This window comes from Poecilia formosa, unplaced genomic scaffold (assembly GCF_000485575.1).
Source record: "Poecilia formosa unplaced genomic scaffold, Poecilia_formosa-5.1.2 Scaffold121, whole genome shotgun sequence".
NCBI lineage: Eukaryota > Metazoa > Chordata > Actinopteri > Cyprinodontiformes > Poeciliidae > Poecilia > Poecilia formosa.
Genome location: NW_006800060.1, coordinates 118,282 through 137,765, shown reverse-complemented (window position 1 = coordinate 137,765; position 19,484 = coordinate 118,282). Strand labels below are relative to the sequence as shown.

Sequence of the window (19,484 nt, the reverse complement as noted above, 5' to 3'; positions counted from 1 at the left end):
GACATGACACTTTCATGGTTATGAAAGTGTCATGTCAGTCTTATTCACCCCCCTTCAAATAAAGTGTTACCAAATATGCATACATACCTGCAAAAGTAGAACACTTTTACATGTGTGGTTGTAACATGACACTTTTTGTTCTGCTACCAAAGCAAAAGTCTACGTATTTTTATGGGATTTGCTGTGATAGACCCCCACAAAGCAGTGTATGAAGTGGAATTATTTTTTTTTATCAATGTAAACCTTAATAGTGTAGAATGTATTTGTATTTGGTGCATCTGAGTCAATACTGCATTTGCAGCAGTGAATCTTTCGGGTGTTTCTAGTAGTGGGCATTTATTATATTATTTAGCATTTATTGTGATAAATATTTTATGATAATTTTATCTCTGTCACAATAAATTCTAATTAATAATTTTCAAAATTCCCTAAAACTCTCTGTGTCGTTGTTTTTTAAGAGCAGAGTTTATATTTGTGGGGTTATTATTGCTGTGCTATAACCAATGCCTGAGTTTATTTTACAACCATACAGTTAACAAAAAAGTAGTAAACAGTTTCAGTGTTATTATTATCACAAACTACCTCAAAATATCATGGTAAAACTTTACCTCCATATCATCCACCCCCTGGTGTTTAGAGAAACACCGAGTGGGTAGAGACCCACTCTACCCATTCATCTTTGCAAAATAGTTTAGTTAGATTAGATAGAGCAGTGTTTTTCAACCACTGTGCCGCGGCACACTAGTGTACCGTGAGTGATCGTCAGGTGTGCCGTGGAAATTATCCAACTTCACCTACTGTATTTTCTGGACTATAAGCCGCTACTTTTTCCCTACACTTTGAACATGCGGCATTTCTGTGGATTTTTCTTCAACCACCAGGGGGCTCTTTAGCAGGAAGTGAATCATTGGAAGTCAAACTTGGAAATCAAAGAAGAACGAGATAATTTTCATTTAGAACAAGCACGTGCTAGCAGCAGGCACGACGGAGAAATGTTTTCAAACTCATATGATGCAGCTTCTAAGTTGAGGAGTATTGATCTGGCAGTACAGGAGGGAAATAAAACCGCTGCACGTAAGCTCGGTGTGAACAAAACCGGATTTGGAGACGGAGAACTGCGTCCTTAATATTTCCATCAGTTATTAGGACGCAGCCCTCTGCTGGGTCCTTATGGGAAACCGAGAGCGGCAGAGATACCAGCGGCCTTGTAGCCCGGTGCGGCTGATATATGTAAGTTTCCAGGGGGGTTCAAAAAATTTGAACATACGGTTTATAGTATGGTATGCTCATAGTCTGGAAAATATGGTAATTGGTCTTAAAATATTTTTTGAAAACGAATTAATTATCTGTAAATAATGCCATCTTTGAGTGTCTTTGCTGTAGTAGTGACTAGCGGTATAATCATGTAATTTTCTTATCACTAGATGGCAGTAGGTACAGAGCATTTTACATTAAAACAAGAGAATTAGTGATGCATGAATGTTACTACATTCATGCATCAAACACGACAGTGTTGTGGCACTGTTCAGGTGTATTTTTGAAGTGGACATGTTAAGTGCAATTTGAAATAAGAAATGTAAAATATACTAAAAATAATTTATATTTTAGTTTATATTTTATATTTTAGTTTTAATAATTTAGTTTATTTGATTTCTATTCAAGACACTTTGATAAAAATGACTATATATGTAATATAGGCGGCTACAGAGTATCTTTGTTTACATTTTTGGTTGGTGGTGTTCCTCGTGATTTTTATAATTAAAACAATGTACCTTGGCTCAAAAAAGGTTGGAAAACACTGAGATGGAGGATCTGTGAGATTCACTTGTCACAAATTCTCAGATTTAAGTCTGAGAATTTGTGACTGGGCACAAATTCTGGGCTGCTTTAGCGCAGAAATATGCTTTATTTATTTTATTTATTTATTTCAAGCATGATAGAAGAATAAAATCACACACATGAATGAGGAAACCTTTACATTGGAGTTCTTGCTGTAATGGTTGTGGTTGATGTCTGCCTCTGTCTAGAAGCTTTTTCAGCTTTTTTTTCTCTATTTTTAGCTCCGCCCTTTTCATCTTTGACCGGCTAACCCCAATGCCATGGTGCTGCCACCACCATATTTCAAAGGAGAAATAGTATTTTCGAGGTTATGTGGACAAAACAATCTATATAAGTTTTGATATGATCTGATGTCAGCATTTTTCTGTATTGTTGTTGTTGTCATGATCCGTGTTTCTGTGTGTTTATTTTTGAGATTTACTATGTTCAGTCCTGTTTTCCTGTAAGTCTCTGTCCTGTCCTCCGCTTGTTTCCCAGGTGTGTCTCGTCCCCTTGATTACCCCGTGTGTATTTAAACCCACCTGTTGTCCTTGTCTCTGGTCGGATCCTTGTCGTATGTCGTGTGATGCCTGTTTTCCCCATGCAGTTCTCCGTTGTTCCGTGCCTTTGATTATCATTAAATTCATCATTTTCACATACATCCTGGGTCTGCCTGCGTCTGCGTCCTCACCTCAACCAAACCACCACATCATGACAGAAGGATCCGACCACACTACGGTGAGGAGCTGTGCCAGCAGCATGGACGCCAGGGCTAACCGTTGGTGGGGAACACGGTTGGTGCTGTGCCTACCAGGGGTCGGACCCCGCCGCCATTGTCGCCCTGAGCCGCCAGAGTATACCCGGCCCCTGGGGACCGACATCATCGCCGCCCTGAGCCGCCGGAGGTCCCGGCCCCTGGGCACCGACGTCATCGCCGCCCTGAGCCGCCGGAGGTCCCAGCCCCTGGGCAGCGCCAGCAGCTGCCTCCGGTCCCGGCACCGAGGCAGCGCCAGTTCCAGCTGCCTCAGCACCAGTCACAGCTGCCTCCAGTTCCAGCGCCGAGGCGGCGTTTGTTTCCGCCCCCAGAGCTTCCTGCGTCCGCTGCATGTGAGCAGCCCCCCCTCCAGAGTTTCCTCCGTCCGCTGCATGTCAGCAGCCCCGAGTTTCTTCCGTCAGCTGCATGTGAGCAATCCCCGCTTCAGAGTTTCCTGCGTCCGCTGCATGTGAGCAGCCCCCCGCTCCAGAGTTCCCCGAGTTTCCTGTGGCTCTGCCCCCCGAGTTTGCTGACACTCCCCCAGTGACTCCTAGTGCTCCCCCAGAGTTTCCCGAGTCTGCTCCCCCCGAGTTTGCAGAGCCAGAGACTCCAGCCGGCCTTCCTGTCGGCCCTCCAGAGACTCCAGCCGGCCTTCCTGCCGGCCCGCCAGACCTGCCTCCTTGTCTGTGCTTCCTGCGCCGGCATCGCCGCTCGCCGCGGCCCAAGCGCTGCCTCCGACGTCGCCGCCCTCCGCGGCTTAAGCTCCGCCTCCTGTACCGTGGACGGCCCCCGGACTGTTTTCCTGTGTTTAAGTTCCTGTGTGGATTTAGTTTTGTTTTCTGGACTCTGGCCCTCCTGCCGTCGCCCCTCCGCCCACCCTGTTGGGTTGTTTTTTGTTTGTTTTTGGACTTTTCTGTTGGGCGTCTGGTAGCCGCCCCTTGAGGAGGGGGTACTGTCATGATCCGTGTTTGTGTGTTTATTTTTGAGATTTTCTGTGTTCAGTCCCGTTTTCCTGTAAGTCTCTGTCCTGTCCTCCGTGTTGATTGTTTCCCAGGTGTGTCTCATCCCCTTGAATACCCCGTGTGTATTTAAACCCACCTGTTGTCCTTGTCTCTGGTCGGATCCTTGTCGTATGTCGTGTGATGCCTGTTTTCCCCGTGCAGTTCTCTGTTGTTCCGTGCCTTTGATTATCATTAAATTCATCATTTTCACATACATCCTGGGTCTGCCTGCGTCCGCGTCCTCACCTCAACCAAACCACCACATCTTGACAGTTGTTGCCTCTACATGTCTTACTACCAATATTACTATGTTGTTTTTTATGATATGCATATTTCTTAATTCATTTCAAAAGACAAAAAGTAAAAACAAGAAAAAATAAAAATAATAAAATCATAGCATTATTATTGCATCGCTTCAATTAGGACCAAAGTTTTTAATTTCATGATCTATAGTTGCAAAAAAGTTTCTTCCTCCAAAGCTAAAAATGAAAAAAAAAAATATATATATTTTTCTTCCACTTCACATTTACACACTACATATTGTTGGTCTACAACTGATCTGTTGTCTTTACAATCCTAGGAGCCATATTTGTCCAGCTACATAAGACTTGTTTAGAGCCATAAAAGGTGAAATATATATATATATATAAAAAAAAAACAATTTACATTTTTTGATAAATATCACAATAGATCTAAAACAATACCACTGTTTTTTTAGTGTGAATCAGTGAAAGAATATCAATTTATTATAAGAAAAAGGGCTTAAACCAGCACGCTTATTAAATTTCTTTTCAAAATATTAGTTGACTCAATCCTTTTAAGTCAGTGTTACTAAGAGCTGTTGTGTAAGGTTCAGGTTGCAGACCCTGGTCTGTTAAATAAATACGTTAAATAAATACGTTCAAGTTTGCAGCTGTCATGTGACAGAACACTGACATGTTTAAGGGGTGCCAATACTTTTACAATGCACTGCAAGTGGCATGTTTTGAAACACTAGCTTGAATCTGACTAGGGCACAACACAAATGAACCTACTGAAACTCTACTGCTCCCTGCTGGTGTGTTGGGCTTACCAAGTGATTGCTGAAGGAGGAGAACTGAAGACCTTACAGTGCATCATCACTCCCTTTCCCTCCACTCCAGAGTAGTCCTCCCCGTTATTGGTCAGAATCATAGGCTGTAAATCTGAAAAGAACAAAACAACTGAATTTATCTTCTTTAAAAGAGCAAAAGCTGTGTACAAATCAAGATGTCGCTTTTTTCTTTTTAGACTTTTAAACCTGACAGGTTGTGAGATTAGAGTCTTTTATACCGAGGGTGTCTGCAGGTTTCAGTAACTCAAATTTAAGATTTTTTAAGACCTTTTTAATGCCTGCTTGAATGAAATTTAAGACTGAAAAAACTGTAAGTATAAAGGATGGTTAGAACTAGCTGCATAGCAATAAAGTATAGCAAAAACTGTCAATGTGGCTGTGTTGTTTGTGTATGACTCAAACAGTACTGCCATTACAAAATTTAAGAACTGCAATTAACATATTTAAGGTGAAATAATTTTTCTTTTCAAATGAATTTCGGACATTTTAAGGCCCCAATTTTAGACACATGGATTTAAGGCTTTTAAAGACCTTTTTAATGTCACCTTGAATGAAATTTAAGACAAAAAAAACATATATTGGGGATGGTTGGATGACGTTTGGGCTTAGTACCCATAATAGAGGTAAAAAATATAGCTAGCTGATTAGCTGGCAAAGAAGGAATATAGATCTTTGTCACCATTTTTAGGGAGGAATGCAACAAACAAGTTTGTGTGCGAGTGAAATGTTTCCCTGATAGGAAAGTCCCATGTAGATAACAAAACTATATTAAATTGTTCTGCCATGACAAATTTTAAGATCTGTGATTAATGTTTTCAAGGCCAATTGACATTTTTATGAATTTAAGATATTTCTGGTCTTAATTTTAGACACATGAATTTGAGACTTTTTAAGGAAGCACAAACACTTGACAAAAACAGCAAAGGCAACTGTAAAATGCTGTCACCTCATTTAACAGGTGACAGCATTTTACAGTTGTCGTATGTGTGTATTAACTACAAATTCTTTTGTGTAAGTGAAATAAATAAATCGGCAGTCTGGTTGTAAGGAATGCGAACATGAAATGAAAGCAGAAAACAATCCAATAATGAGTTAGTGGAGCATATGCACCTTATCAGTTTGAGCCACAGCGACCTCATTAAAATGCTCCGTCTCTCCTTTTTGTTTGGCGAAGCAGCAGCAAGCGGGACTTAGCATTCAGAAGCTGTCCGGCTTTATTAACTCCTGTGTCGCTGAGCGGAAACTCCACATGGAGACAGAAAGCGCTGGACTGTTTGGTGGGTATTTTTTATCTGCACTCCTGTGCTGATCTTATAGCGTTGAAATGTGCGCAGAATGTAGGGCGAACTTGTTAGCATATAAATGGCGGAGAACAGAATGTTGTTGCTTCTTGTTGGGGGAGCAGCCAGGCTGAGTGCAATGACACAGTCAGCAGACAGAGCTTCTTCTCTGGGCTCCTCACCCCTCTATGGGCATATGTCGGCTCTCCGGCGGTAAAGTCTGACACATCCTCTAGGGCAACAGTGGCTGTGTAGGTAGAATAGTCGTCTTGCGATCGGAAGGTTGTAGGTGCGCTTCCAGCTTCCACCTGCCATGTGTCGATGTGCCTTTGGCAAGGCACTTAACCCCAAATTGGCTACCGATCTGTGTATCGGTGTATAAATGTGAGTGCGAATGGGTGAATGTGACTCTAGTATAAAGCGCTTTGAGTGGTCAAAACTGATTGGAAAAAGCGCTATATAAGTTCAGTCCATTTACCATCCTCACAAAGGCTTTGCAGAGATTTTTTGTTTTACTCACTCATGATCATGATGTTGGCGTTGGACAGAAGGGTCCCGTGTCTGTTGGAGGCCTCACACTGATAGACGGCGCTGTCAGAGGCTTTGGCGTTCTGTAAAAAGATGGTATCGCTGAGCATCTTCCTGTTGGCCACTGGGGAGTCTGCAATGGGGAAAATGCAAATGTTTTACATTATTACTACCGTATTTTCCACACTATAAGGAGCACCGCATTATAAGGCGCATAGAATAGACGCTACAGTAGAGGCTGGAGTCACGTTATGCATCCATTAGATGGAGCTGCACTTAAGGGAATGTCAACAAAACAGTCCGACTCCGGTCGGTGAGGAGAGCTTTCCACAACTGGGCTGGGGCGTGGCCGGACAATGGTCACCTTCTCCCTTAGCGCACAGCATGTTGGTGGAGAACGTGGTGCTAAATGACCTGCAGACGACCTGATTCTAGACGGTCGGTAGGTAGATAGGTCAGTCAAACTTTATTAACAAACCAGCGTTCTGACAACTATCCCAGCATGCACTGCACGCTTCTTCTTCTTCTACGGGCGAAAATGAAGTCGGCAGCTGCTTACCGTAGTTGCTAGACCTGTTGTGGCTCAATATTGGTCCATATATAAGGCGCAGTGTCGGCTTTTGAGGAAATTGAAGGTTTTTAGGTGCGCCTTATAGTGCGGAAAATATGGTACTTGGAATAGGGCTGAAGCAATTAATCAGTTTAACTGTAGTGAGTTGATTATTGAAATAATCAACTAATTTAACAATGGATTAATCAATTTGAAGTCGAGCAGAAAGTGCTGAACTTTTCACATGTTGATGTTAGATGTATTTTTTATCAGCAGATGCATCCTTTGCCACAAATGATCAAGCGTTCACTAAAGGAATGCTGCTATTGCATTATAGGCAATTAAATGTTTATTTTCTCATTTAAAAACAGAATTGGTTTGTTTATTTGTGTTTTTTTCATGCNTGGTGCTAAATGACCTGCAGACGACCTGATTCTAGACGGTCGGTAGGTAGATAGGTCAGTCAAACTTTATTAACAAACCAGCGTTCTGACAACTATCCCAGCATGCACTGCACGCTTCTTCTTCTTCTACGGGCGAAAATGAAGTCGGCAGCTGCTTACCGTAGTTGCTAGACCTGTTGTGGCTCAATATTGGTCCATATATAAGGCGCACCAGATTATAAGGCGCAATGTCGGCTTTTGAGGAAATTGAAGGTTTTTAGGTGCGCCTTATAGTGCGGAAAATATGGTACTTGGAATAGGGCTGAAGCAATTAATCAGTTTAACTGTAGTGAGTTGATTATTGAAATAATCATAAACTAATTTAACAATGGATTAATCAATTTGAAGTCGAGCAGAAAGTGCTGAACTTTTCACATGTTGATGTTAGATGTATTTTTTATCAGCAGATGCATCCTTTGCCACAAATGATCAAGCGTTCACTAAAGGAATGCTGCTATTGCATTATAGGCAATTAAATGTTTATTTTCTCATTTAAAAACAGAATTGGTTTGTTTATTTGTGTTTTTTTCATGCATTTCTAATACTGTATAAAAGGTATTTCAAGGTGAGAATCTCATACTGAATCATTTGTCTCATCTAAAGTTAAATGAATTCATGGACAATGGTTTTGAGGCTATCAGATGCTTTTTAGTGTTTATTACACATTGTTGGGATTTGTAAGGATTTTTAGAGACGTTGGCTGAATAAAACAAACTGAGAATTCTTTATTACTTTTATGCCAGCAAACCTCTTCCAGATACATTTAAATGCAAGCTTAGGGAAAGATGAGCTCTTTGTGCTCATTTGCCACAATGATCTGAATATAAGCTTTGTTGCTAATTTAACCAACCAGGTCTGGCAAGTAAACTTTCCAATATTCTGTTTCTTGTGAAGCAGTAGCACGGCTCTCAAGGACAAGAAAATTAAAAACTGAGACATTTCAGCTTTCTAAGGAAATGAGAAATGAAATAAATGAAACCGGTCAGCCCGGTCTCAGATAACACAATCCTTCTCCCTCACGGTAAGCCAGACATTGCAGAAAAACACAGTTGATTCCATTTTAATTTTCTCGACTTTCCAACATTTTTTTTCTTTTGTTTTAAAGCCAAAAACAGAAAATGTTTTCGTTTTCACTGCAAAACCACAAAATCTTACCAAGTAATTCTGGACTAGTTTGCACTACAATTATCTTAGTGCACTTGAAATAAGACAAAATAACTTAAAAGTAACTTTTCAGCAAAATATAGGAGCTTGTTTTAAGTCAATAATTTCTTAATATTGATGACAATGTACTACTTCCACAGGTATAATATTTTCCCATGTTATAAGTGAAATAATCTGCCAGAAATTATTAAAAATCATCACTTACCAACTCAATAATTATCAGAAATGTGTAATTAAAAAACATGCAATTTACTGTGCTAAAGAACCTATAAATAAATAATATTACCTAAAACAAAATGATTACAAACTGACACTTCTAACTCCTAATTGATTGGTTGATACACCATATACTTCATAATCTATATAGTATACCAACTAAAATAATAATAAAAAAAAACAAATATCAAATGTTGATGATAATGATAGTAAAATAATAATAATCAAGTGTATACATTTATTTGTACTAGAAACTAGAGCAAAAATACTTGGTAAGATCCAGTTTTTGCAGTGTTTAATGGTCAGTGTCGTGGGACTGACCCTGCAGCAGCTGGCCGTTCACCCTCCAGGTGATGGTGGGCTCTGGGACGCCGCGGGCCGAGCACTTGATGTGGATATGGGAGCCGATCATACTGAGCTGGCTCTGTGGCTCTGACTCCCACTCTGGAGGCCCTGGGAACACAGTCAGCTCCATGTTATCATAGAGACACCGCACAGAGAGAGACAGTCACCTCTTCACTGTGTGCTATGCAATATAAAGTAATGCTGTGGCTTTTTATCCAAGGCCTGCAGACATGGACCGACAAAGAAACATTTCTCCCTTGAGTGACTCTGCTCATGATAGAATCAGGTGTAATTCTCACATAAACCCAACACTTAAACAATAACACCTGCTCAGGGTCACTCACAAGGACGTCGCTGTAGATGTCCTCTTTTAAACAAAATCTGAACAGCGGAGCAGCTGTAGTGAAACTATCGTAATCGTGGTTTTTCTGTCTTCTGTGTCATAAGTGGTGCAAAATGATCAAGCATTATAAATCATTACCTTCATTTTTATACCTAATTGTTTTCAATGACCTGCAGTTACAGGGAAAGCAATGTTATTGCCGCTCTCTGTAGATTGGATGAATTAAAGAGTAACTAAACATCAAATCAACTTTTTTCGCAGATAAACTGTATAAATTGGGCTTTACATTCCAAAAACATAAAATCCTACCATGTATTTTTGGTCTAATTTTTAGTGCAAATGTCTAGAATAAGACAAATCTAACATAGAAGTTACTTGTCAGCAGGGAACATAATGCTAATATCTTTATCTCCCTGTGATGTTGTTTGTTGTGAAGCACTTTGGTCAGCTGAGGCTGTTGTAAATATGCTATATAAATACATTTTGACTTGACTTGACGGTATTGGAGAGCTTGTTTAAGTCAATTATTCCTTAATATTGATGACAAAATACTTATTCCATTGGCATAAACAAAAACAAACAGCCAAAGGTGGTAGGGCATTAAAAAAAATCCTTGAATCCTTGAATATTTTTTCACTTATGACATGGAAAAATGGTCTTGTTGTAAAGTGAAAGAATCTGCCAGAGAACTAGTAATTTTTAAATCAATATTAAGGACTTATTGACTTAAATCAAGATCCTATATCTTGCTGAAAAGTTATTTGTAACTTAGTTTTTGTCTTATTTCAAGCATACTAAGATATTTGCACTAGAAACTAAACTAAAAATACTTTGTCTCTATAGTGTAATGTGCTAACACAGGAACAGGAACAGAAAGTTCCTGTTCAGAACAGAAAGTTAGCACTTTCTGTTCCTGTGCAAATTGTGACATTTATGTGTAAACTTAGTTAAAGCTGCAGTATGTAACTTTTAAATATAATATAAACTATATAACAATATATTATGATGTTGTGCCAGTATATTATGAAACATATAATCTGTGAAAAAAATGAAGCTCTTCAGCATCCTCCCTGTGGTCCTACTGCCATCTGCAGAAATGCACCGCTCATTGTCAGAAATGACCAATCAGAGTCAAGAGGAGGGCTCTAGCATTAGCCAGAGCGTAGCACTTGCTCTCTGTTCAGCTCGGACTAGCAAAATTCAAGGGCTAGGGCTAGCTCTGGTTAGTTAGCATGCCTACCGATGACAGTAGATGAACAGTTTTCCTGTAATTATAAGTTGCTTCTCCGCCATTAGCACATTTAGCAGCACATACACAAGAATGACTGATGGTGCTAAGAACCTCCTCTACAGTAGCCTGTAGAATTAAAGCTAATCTGTCCATCCACAATAAGTCTTTTGATTTAAAATGCAAACATATCTATAAAATCATAAATGCATTAAACAATGAAAACTAAATAAAATGTAATTGAAGGGCAGAGAACCTTGAACATAAACAAATGATGTGACCATGAAAGCATTTCAACAGCAGTTCAAGTCAATTTGACATCTTCGGGAAGATTTTTTTACTCAATGTAGGGTCATTAGACTCAAATATAAACACACAACTAGGGGGTGCACCGATTGCACCTTACTGGCTGATAATTGATCTTTCGATAGTCTGAGCTGCAGATTCAGATTTTGGTTGATACCGATTCTTTTGTCTGAATTGTTGCTAAATATAGCAAGAAAGTTTCAGAGTTGGTAACAGTGGGGTGAATATTGTTAACTGCAAACATGCAGACATGACCTGGAGGGCAGGGCTAACAGTCAAACCTTTGTCACTGCAGAGAGAAGAGGACAGTGGCTGACTTTTAGACCTTCGCTGAAGTAGATAAGATCAGTGGCTAAGCTCACCCCACTACTAATTGGACGTAGGGTCCAGAGCCAACAGAGTCAGAAAGTTTAGGTGGATTTGAAATAAGGACCATTAAACCAGCTGAATGTTAGCTTACTTTGTAGGTTCCGAAACCAGCTCTGATCATGGTTCTGTATCAACATGCACCTGTTTTAACTACATAGATGTAGATTTAAAGTAAAGGTTAATGATGTGACATTGGTGTTTCTTTCTCATGTTGTCCTCTTTGTGCAATACACGAGTATCACTGGGAGCTAAACAAGAAAATAAAAACCACACCTCCAAGCCATATTTAGTGCAATATTTAAAAAATGAGAAGACAAAAGCCATTAGCCATTACTACGCCAAAAAATACTTTGATTAATCTTTTTCTCTTTTCTTTTCTTTTTTTTAATAAATGCTTATTCATATTTCAATAAAGCAGCCTTCTGGATATTTTTGGGTAGCAAACAGAAAGTTTAAATACTTAAAAGATAACTGTTAGTAAATATTACAGTTTGAAAGGTAATTACTGAATGTTAATTCAATAATTTAGGCCTAAGGAAAGACAGGACAGGTTTGTAATCCTAGCCTACAGCACTGCAGGGTCAAAGGAGACCTACATGTTGTAGTTTTGATGAGGAAAGGTAAAATTATTTAACCTAATTATTGACTTTTGTTTTTACCTTCAACTGTCACTGTAAAGTAATGGACAGCTTCTCCCAGTGGGTTATTTGCTCTGCACATGTACCTCCCGCTGTCCTCTTGTTGGGCTCTGGGAACGATCAGCAGCTTCCTGTGATTATCCAGCTTTGCTTTAACAGGAAGCTGATCACCGATTTTTATCCACTCCACCTGTGGAGTTGGACTGCAAAAAAAACAGAAGTCGAATTGAAACATAAAACTGCTTTTCAAATGCCCTCACTTTATGCAGTGTTACTCACATTCCTTCCGGAATACACTCTAATTCCAAGTCCTCTCCTTTGACCAGCTGATTCTCTGAACTGCCACCAGAGGGCGTCAGAAGTGAGGGTTTCCTCTCCAGGATTGCATTGGCTGGTGAACAAGTGAGAATATGACAATATTATAGAGTTGTAAAGACAAAAAGACCGAAATTCCCTCCTCTAACTTACCGCTCTCAGACCTGTCACCTCCTCCTGACATGGAAGTTGGATGACACACCAACACACACACACATCGAGGACAATGTGGGTGAATCATGAAAAGATAAAAAAATAACCCAAGCAACTAAAAACATGCAAATAAATCAGACAAAGTGACATCAAAATGGATTTTTGTGATTGTTGGAGATGAAGAATCAAAGTTTACGTCACAGCATGTGGCTCGGCGACCTACTTGTCTTGACGTTGACAGACATGGCGGTCTTCTGAACGATGGTGCGTATCCTGGGGAAGGCGGCGAAGCAGCAGTAGTCCCTCCGGCTGTCTTTCTCCACTGCGTGTGAGAAGTAGAGGTCTCCGTTGAGGCCGGTGGACACCCGCTCGTCCTGTTCAATGTGCTGGAGGTCTGAGTGCGACAAGGCAGCAGAAATAAAACTGATAGAAAGTGATTTCTTACACATCTAAGAAATGTGTAAGAAATTTCTTACTACATAATTTTAGGCATATAGTGCCATTTTATAGCACAGTCAAGTAACTGTTACCTTCAGTCTTTATAGAAGTTTTTATAGAAATGTTACATATATCACATATAAATTAAAAGAAATTCATAATTTGACGTCTTGAAATTGGGCCTCCGTCTCTTTAAGAAACTCCTGCTCTTTCTGAAACTCCGCCTTCAGGAAGTCATCACAAAATAGCTCCTCTATTAACGCTTTAACAATGTTTTTACCAGCATTTCACTGAGACGTAGCTCCTATTATGAGCTCAGCTGATGTGCATTTACAACAGGTGTTTGCTAATTGTCTCTGGCTAGTCTGAAGGAGCTGAGTGGGTGAAGTTGCTCTGTGAGGTGGGATTTTGGAAACTGCAGGAGGAGGAGCTTCTACCTTGAAGACGGTGCTAGGTCCACACAGGGGTTTTGCAAGGCTCAATGGTTGCCATGAAGATTAAAGGATTTCTCAAACATGGAAGAATTAAGGCAGTACTTCAGGTATGTTTTGATGAGGGAATAACATCATAACATGAGGTATATTCAAAATTTTCTTTTACATAATATGTATTTAAAATAGTAAGCGAAAATCACTTTATGCTACTTTCACATGTGGTGTGTTAAAATGTTTTGTTTTTTTCTTTTTTTGGCAGAATTTCTCCTGACACATTTACTGCCTTTGGCAATGTGAAGCTCCAAAATTGGATTTAAAGTCAAATGTTTGAGACCGTGAGTACTGACACATATTCAAATCAGAGATGCTTAAATGGATTACTGCAGCTTAGGGCTGTTTTAAAGCCTATATATACCTCTCATAACGTGATTCAGAGGGTAAAATATTCACCGCACATTTTGATCTATTAATACAGAAGACGGAGAAAGGAATTAGGCGTCACTTACTGATAGTCATCCAGTAGATCTGCAGGGGCGGGATGCCGGTGGGTGGGTCACATTTCAGAATGAAAGGCTGGCCCTCTTCCACCTCCACAGGGTCCAGCTTCTCTTTAGGGAATTTTGGAACGTCTGGAGGAAAAACACAGCAGAACAAACTGATGAGTTGGTGGAGGAAATGAATTGAAATCGCACCGCAGTTCTGTTTCTGTTTCAGAAGAGGGCAGTAAGATCATTCTGAAAATCAAACAGAGACCCGTATTGCAAGAACTGTACTTCAATGTAACACATTTTCACATTTTGTCACATAACAACTACAAACTTTGATGTATTTTATTAACATTTTATGTGACTGGTCAACAAAAAAGCACTGTGACGTTGAAACAATTATGCACTATGTTTTTTTGTTGTTGTTGTTGTTTTCATAACCACAAATCCAACATTGTGGTGTCCATTTGTAATCAACCACCATTTTCCTCTGGTATCCCCTAAGTAAAATCTATTTCACCCATTTGCCTTGGTAACAGGTCTAATGAGTGATCAGAGTCCACCTGTGTGTAACTGATCCTCAGGAAAAATCCAGCTGTGGTTTCTGGTCTCAGGTTCATTGGTGAACCAACCAGCATGAAAACTACAGAACACAGCAGACAGGTCAGGGACTACACAGCCACCATAATGAAGCATGGTGGTGAGGATGCTTTTCACCAGGATACTTCCTAAAAACAGGAAGAAAAACCTGTTAATGGGAGTAGAAGATGTAAAACTGGGATATTACAACAAAGTAAACAAACATACCAGAGATATACTGAAAAGGCATTGTAAATCCTGGCTTAGAGCTTGGGACAAAAAAAAGATAGTCAAAAATATCAGTATCCATATGCCCAAAGCTAGTAGAGACATGTCCCTATACACTGCTGGGCTAGTAGGAGATCCTCAAACCAAGCACTTAAAATTTTAATTTGCATAAATTGATGAAAACCATCACTTTTCTTCCACTTAAAAAAGACACATTACTCCTTTTTTACATAAAATCCCAATACATAGAATTTTATGGTTGTAACATAAGAAAATGTAAGAAAAAAAGATCAAAAGCGTGTGAATATTTTTGCAAGGAACCGTGTTTTGTAAATTAAGTATACAATGGAACACTATAAATCCCTTTCTAGTAGGGGTGCGCCAATAAATGGGACCCGATTTCCTCCAAATTAGGTTTGGAATCATTTCCAGAACATTGTAACATGGCACCCCATATAAACACAAAACGCACACACACACATGCAGCTCGCACGCACGCGCACACCCACACACACACACACACACACACACACACACACGCAGACACGAACACAAATGTTGCTCACTGGGTACGATGAACTCAATCTCCTTGGATATGGCCGTCCCCAGTTTGTTTGAAGCGTAACAGCAGTAGGTTCCCTGGTACTCTGTGAGGTTCCCATTGTTGGGGATCACAAAAGTCCCAGAATTCTCCTCTTTCATCAGCCGAGGATCTAGATAAGGGTCAAAATCTTCCCCGTTTTTTTTCCACTGGAATCTGGAAAAAGGAAGCATGAAAGTGTCAAAGCCCAAACCGGGAACCCTGGAACGCAACACACTGATGGTGAGCTGTGGTTGTTTACAATGTGATGGTGTGTTCTTCCCTGCTCTTATGTGAAAAGCTTTGGAAGAGTCGCTTACTCACTTTGGTTCAGGATTCCCTTTAGCCTCACACGTCATGGCGAAGCTCTCGTCGAAAGGAAAGGCGATGAGGGAACTGGGAGCCTGATCTGTGATGGTGGGCAGCTGCTCAACTGGGAAGCGAACAGTAGAGCACACATGGGAATCAAAGACCTTCATCCCGTCAAAGAATGTTTTATCTGCTACAGCGCTGCTTCCAAACCTGGTTCATCAAACAAAACTCAACACCTGTTCTGCTGTTCAGAGGAAACTCTCTGCAACAGAGGCATTGTGTTTCATCTGCATCTAAGTAAAAAGGCCAGGTCATTTAACTTGGTATAATCTGAGGCATTTGAACACACAGGTTGGGAAGCAGTACACTAACATGTATGTCTTTCTATTAGTATATTAAAAAGCATTAAATGCAGATGATGAATGCACATATATGACACAGACTGACAGGTGCCCAGTTTGGCGATGCTACAGCATGTTGTAAACGGTCTTTAATGTTCAATGGAGGTGCACATTATGTACATTTTTGGAAATGTGATCTGACTCGCAAATCCTATATTTTTATTTGCAAAAACTGCACAGTATTTTCCATTAGTATATTTTTATTATTGCTATTATCATTACTAGGGATGCTGCCAATTTTGATATCGATCACCAATGAGGCCGATCTTTACCGATTGCCTGGATTGACTGTTTATTTTTTGTGTTAGTTATAAATGATACTATGTGATCTGGCAAAATTAAAAAAATTATCTGGTAATAAATTCACCTAATTAACGTGAACATGCATCATACTTGCAGGCACAATACAGCAGCGACTCAGTCAAAAGAACAACTGAAAAACCTGCAACCAGTTAAACAACATGTAACAGTAAGGCTCTCAGTACCATAAATTATACAAGAGTCAAATAAGTCTCCCAATCGCGCTCATAATTCACGCAAAGTATCATGGGGCATAGGAATAAGGTGGATAGAGCTTTGGAACGTGACGTCACCCAGTACGCCTCGCTGCAGCAAACAGAAAGTGGCGGGGACGGACCACTGTCGGTCTCTTACCTTATTTGTAAATGGGGCCATTGCAATCCGGAAGTGAAAGGGGCGCTATTTCCTATACTTCCGTTTTCATTTTCTTTTGAAATCTGTTATATATTTTCACCTTTAGGAAGGAGCTTCACTCTCAGAATGTATTTGAACTTCTCTCTTTTATTTACTTCACGGTAGCTCACAGTTTTTAGCAAATTCTGTAGCTTTCGGTGTACTTCTAAATCTGCTCCTTAGTCGCATCTTTTCGGGCCTGCTACTGCCTCTAGTGGCGTGGGGTGGTAACACAACTAATATAATTACATTACTAAATCAGAATACCAAAGTCTTTGTTATTTACTATTAATTCTGGCATTACTGGCATTATAAAACAACATGTTTTTCATTTTCCTAAGGATGTAGAGCTAATTGAATGACAATACCTTTATACATGATAAATAATTTCTATATATCTCCATCAATTATAGGAAGAACAAAAGAAATAAGAAGACATGAAAAACAACATGATCAACTGTAATAAAAATACCATTTGCAATGCATACATAAGAAATTTAATTGAGCAAAAGTCAGTAACAAACAAATGAATTACAGAAGAATAACAATCCAGGTTGTTACAACCAGGGTTGTTAAACAGATATAAGCAAAAATGATTTTTGTTTTTGTTTTTACAGTGCCATGTATATTATTGAGAAATGTATATTATTTTCCTTTGACTCTAAAACGATAAATCATATTCATGAATCACATTATTACACGGCCCAGCTGTGGCAACGATACAAAAAAAAGTAGCCTGCAGAAACTTTATGTGTCATACAACGATGGCATGAGGCTACTACTCAAAGTGCCTAGATGGAGTAGTGCTAGCCCTATATTTGTACATAATGCTGTTTCCACATGTGCAGCTCTGCTCAGGAATCTTATGTATAAATGCATGTGTAGATTATCTGTGTCATGCAATAATATAATTGCAATTTTAGTAAATCTTGCTTTTAGTACTGTGAGATTCTCTTCAAGATTGGCGTCATAATTTATTTGTGACTCGGTGAATAATATCATGTCATTTTTATTTTTATTTTTCTCTTATTTTGCTTGTTTTTACCTTTTATCTATGGTCCTTTTTAGTGTCTGGAATAAAGATATGATTGATTGATATGATTGATTATCAACAATTTGTGAATAGAGCAAAATACTTAGCACGCTATAGATAAATATTATTTAGCTTGGTTAAGAATAATTATTGCACTGTCAATAAATGACGTCTAATAGATGTTCTTAGTTGCCAGAGGAACACAGTAACACCTTCATGAGCTCAGAGGTCCAAACTGATGAAAAATGAGGATGGATGCTCCCTGCTAAAGTATTTCTCCCATCTTCCATGTTCTTTCAGCAAACAGTTGAGACAGAGTTGTTTTTGGTTTCAGAATGACTCGAGGTATTTAAAATTTGCTACAGTTTGAACAGGTTGGCCATCAAGTGAAACTGAAATCACTTTCAGTTCTTGTTTATCTCATTTAATGAGCTCTACTTCCTTAAGAAAATGAAAAGGTATGTTCTTTTGTGAGGGAATTTATCTTTTACGGTGCCAGTAATGCCANAAAGAACAACTGAAAAACCTGCAACCAGTTAAACAACATGTAACAGTAAGGCTCTCAGTACCATAAATTATACAAGAGTCAAATAAGTCTCCCAACACTGCCTATGTCAAATAATGTCTAGTAAAATTCAAAGTCAAATGCAGGTTGCATCAAAATAAACAATCCTAAATTACTAAATCAAAACTTCCCAAGAGCACAGCTAGCTGATTAATGCTGGTTCTGATTGGTTGTTTCTGACATAGTTGAGTATTTCTGAAGAACACAGGAGGAAGGAGAGGAGATCGATTATTATTATTATTTTCATAAATTATCTCTCACGTTAGGACATAGGGAAAGTTTTAATATGTGAAATCTTTGCTGTTTACGTTACATTCTGTGACTTTAAGCAGACGTTCCGGGTGGAGCAGAACCGTCTGTGAAATATTACTACCAGTAGCGCTAGCGGCGGTTCAACAGATAGAGCAGAACAAGCGTCTTTCACCGCCAGCTCGAAGACTTTAATTATTTTTCGGGTTATATGTTTAGCTTTCTGACCGTGATGCTAATCCGGGTGAGTGTCGGTAGTTGTGCGCTGCTTTACCTGCTATCTGGCCGCTCCTGATGTCATTTTTTCCTTACTTTGAGCTTCGATGCAGCCAAACTCCATCACGTGCTTGTTTTTTAAATGTCATATTAGATTCGTTGTGCTGATGCAGTTTGACGTCCTTCACCCCAGAGGTAATTTTCCGCCGCAACGCGCAAAATTCCCCATTCACTGTCAGAGCGTTAGAGTTCCACACGACAGGATTTGCTGCTGCGCGTTTGCGCAGTGGGAAGGAAAGAGACAGCTGCACACGCAGGCTGAGAAGTGAGATACAGGTGAACGTTTTGGTGATCGGCAACAAGAGATAGTAATCGGCGTTCACCGATCATACACCTTTACACGGAAATCGGCCGATTATGATCGGTGGCCGATCGATCGGCACACCTCTAATCATTACTATTGTTAATGTTTTCATTGCTTTTAACACTTAAAAGGGCAGTACTCTGTATTTTCAAGACATATGGTGCCATTTAATGACAAGTGACGCCACAAAGTAACGTCACTTGCTATAAATACTGTATCCACCTTATGGGCTCTTTGCACCTCAGCTTCCGCGTTCGGGGTAAAGCGGCTCGATTGTTTCCGATCTATTGAAAATGGCCTTTTACAATAGGTGCTTTCAGGGCTTGGCCAAGGTTTGTACATCGATCCGAAGCCCCAACAAGT

At 39.7% G+C, this 19,484-nt stretch overlaps 1 protein-coding gene and 1 long non-coding RNA gene across 8 annotated transcripts in view; one reads left to right on the top strand and one right to left on the bottom strand.

The window, feature by feature from the left end:
* Nucleotides 1-19,484, bottom strand: part of chl1b (cell adhesion molecule L1-like b) — a 164,515-nt gene that overhangs the window by 56,378 nt on the left and 88,653 nt on the right. For 6 of the 7 annotated variants that reach the window (XM_016675760.1, XM_016675757.1, XM_016675755.1 and 3 more), the window contains 10 exons: nucleotides 15,613-15,721; nucleotides 15,275-15,465; nucleotides 13,923-14,045; nucleotides 12,768-12,938; nucleotides 12,545-12,568; nucleotides 12,356-12,467; nucleotides 12,098-12,279; nucleotides 9,169-9,300; nucleotides 6,467-6,607; nucleotides 4,646-4,757 (listed from right to left, as the gene is read on the bottom strand). In XM_016675760.1, the coding sequence (XP_016531246.1) occupies nucleotides 4,646-4,757; nucleotides 6,467-6,607; nucleotides 9,169-9,300; nucleotides 12,098-12,279; nucleotides 12,356-12,467; nucleotides 12,545-12,568; nucleotides 12,768-12,938; nucleotides 13,923-14,045; nucleotides 15,275-15,465; nucleotides 15,613-15,721 (1,297 nt within the window). The remainder of the gene's footprint in view (nucleotides 1-4,645; nucleotides 4,758-6,466; nucleotides 6,608-9,168; nucleotides 9,301-12,097; nucleotides 12,280-12,355; nucleotides 12,468-12,544; nucleotides 12,569-12,767; nucleotides 12,939-13,922; nucleotides 14,046-15,274; nucleotides 15,466-15,612; nucleotides 15,722-19,484) is intronic. The other variant, XM_016675758.1, reaches the window with a different exon arrangement.
* LOC107837184 (uncharacterized) lies at nucleotides 16,149-16,516 on the top strand. Its single transcript, XR_001663186.1, has 2 exons — nucleotides 16,149-16,377; nucleotides 16,423-16,516. It is a non-coding gene; the product is annotated as an uncharacterized LOC107837184 (long non-coding RNA).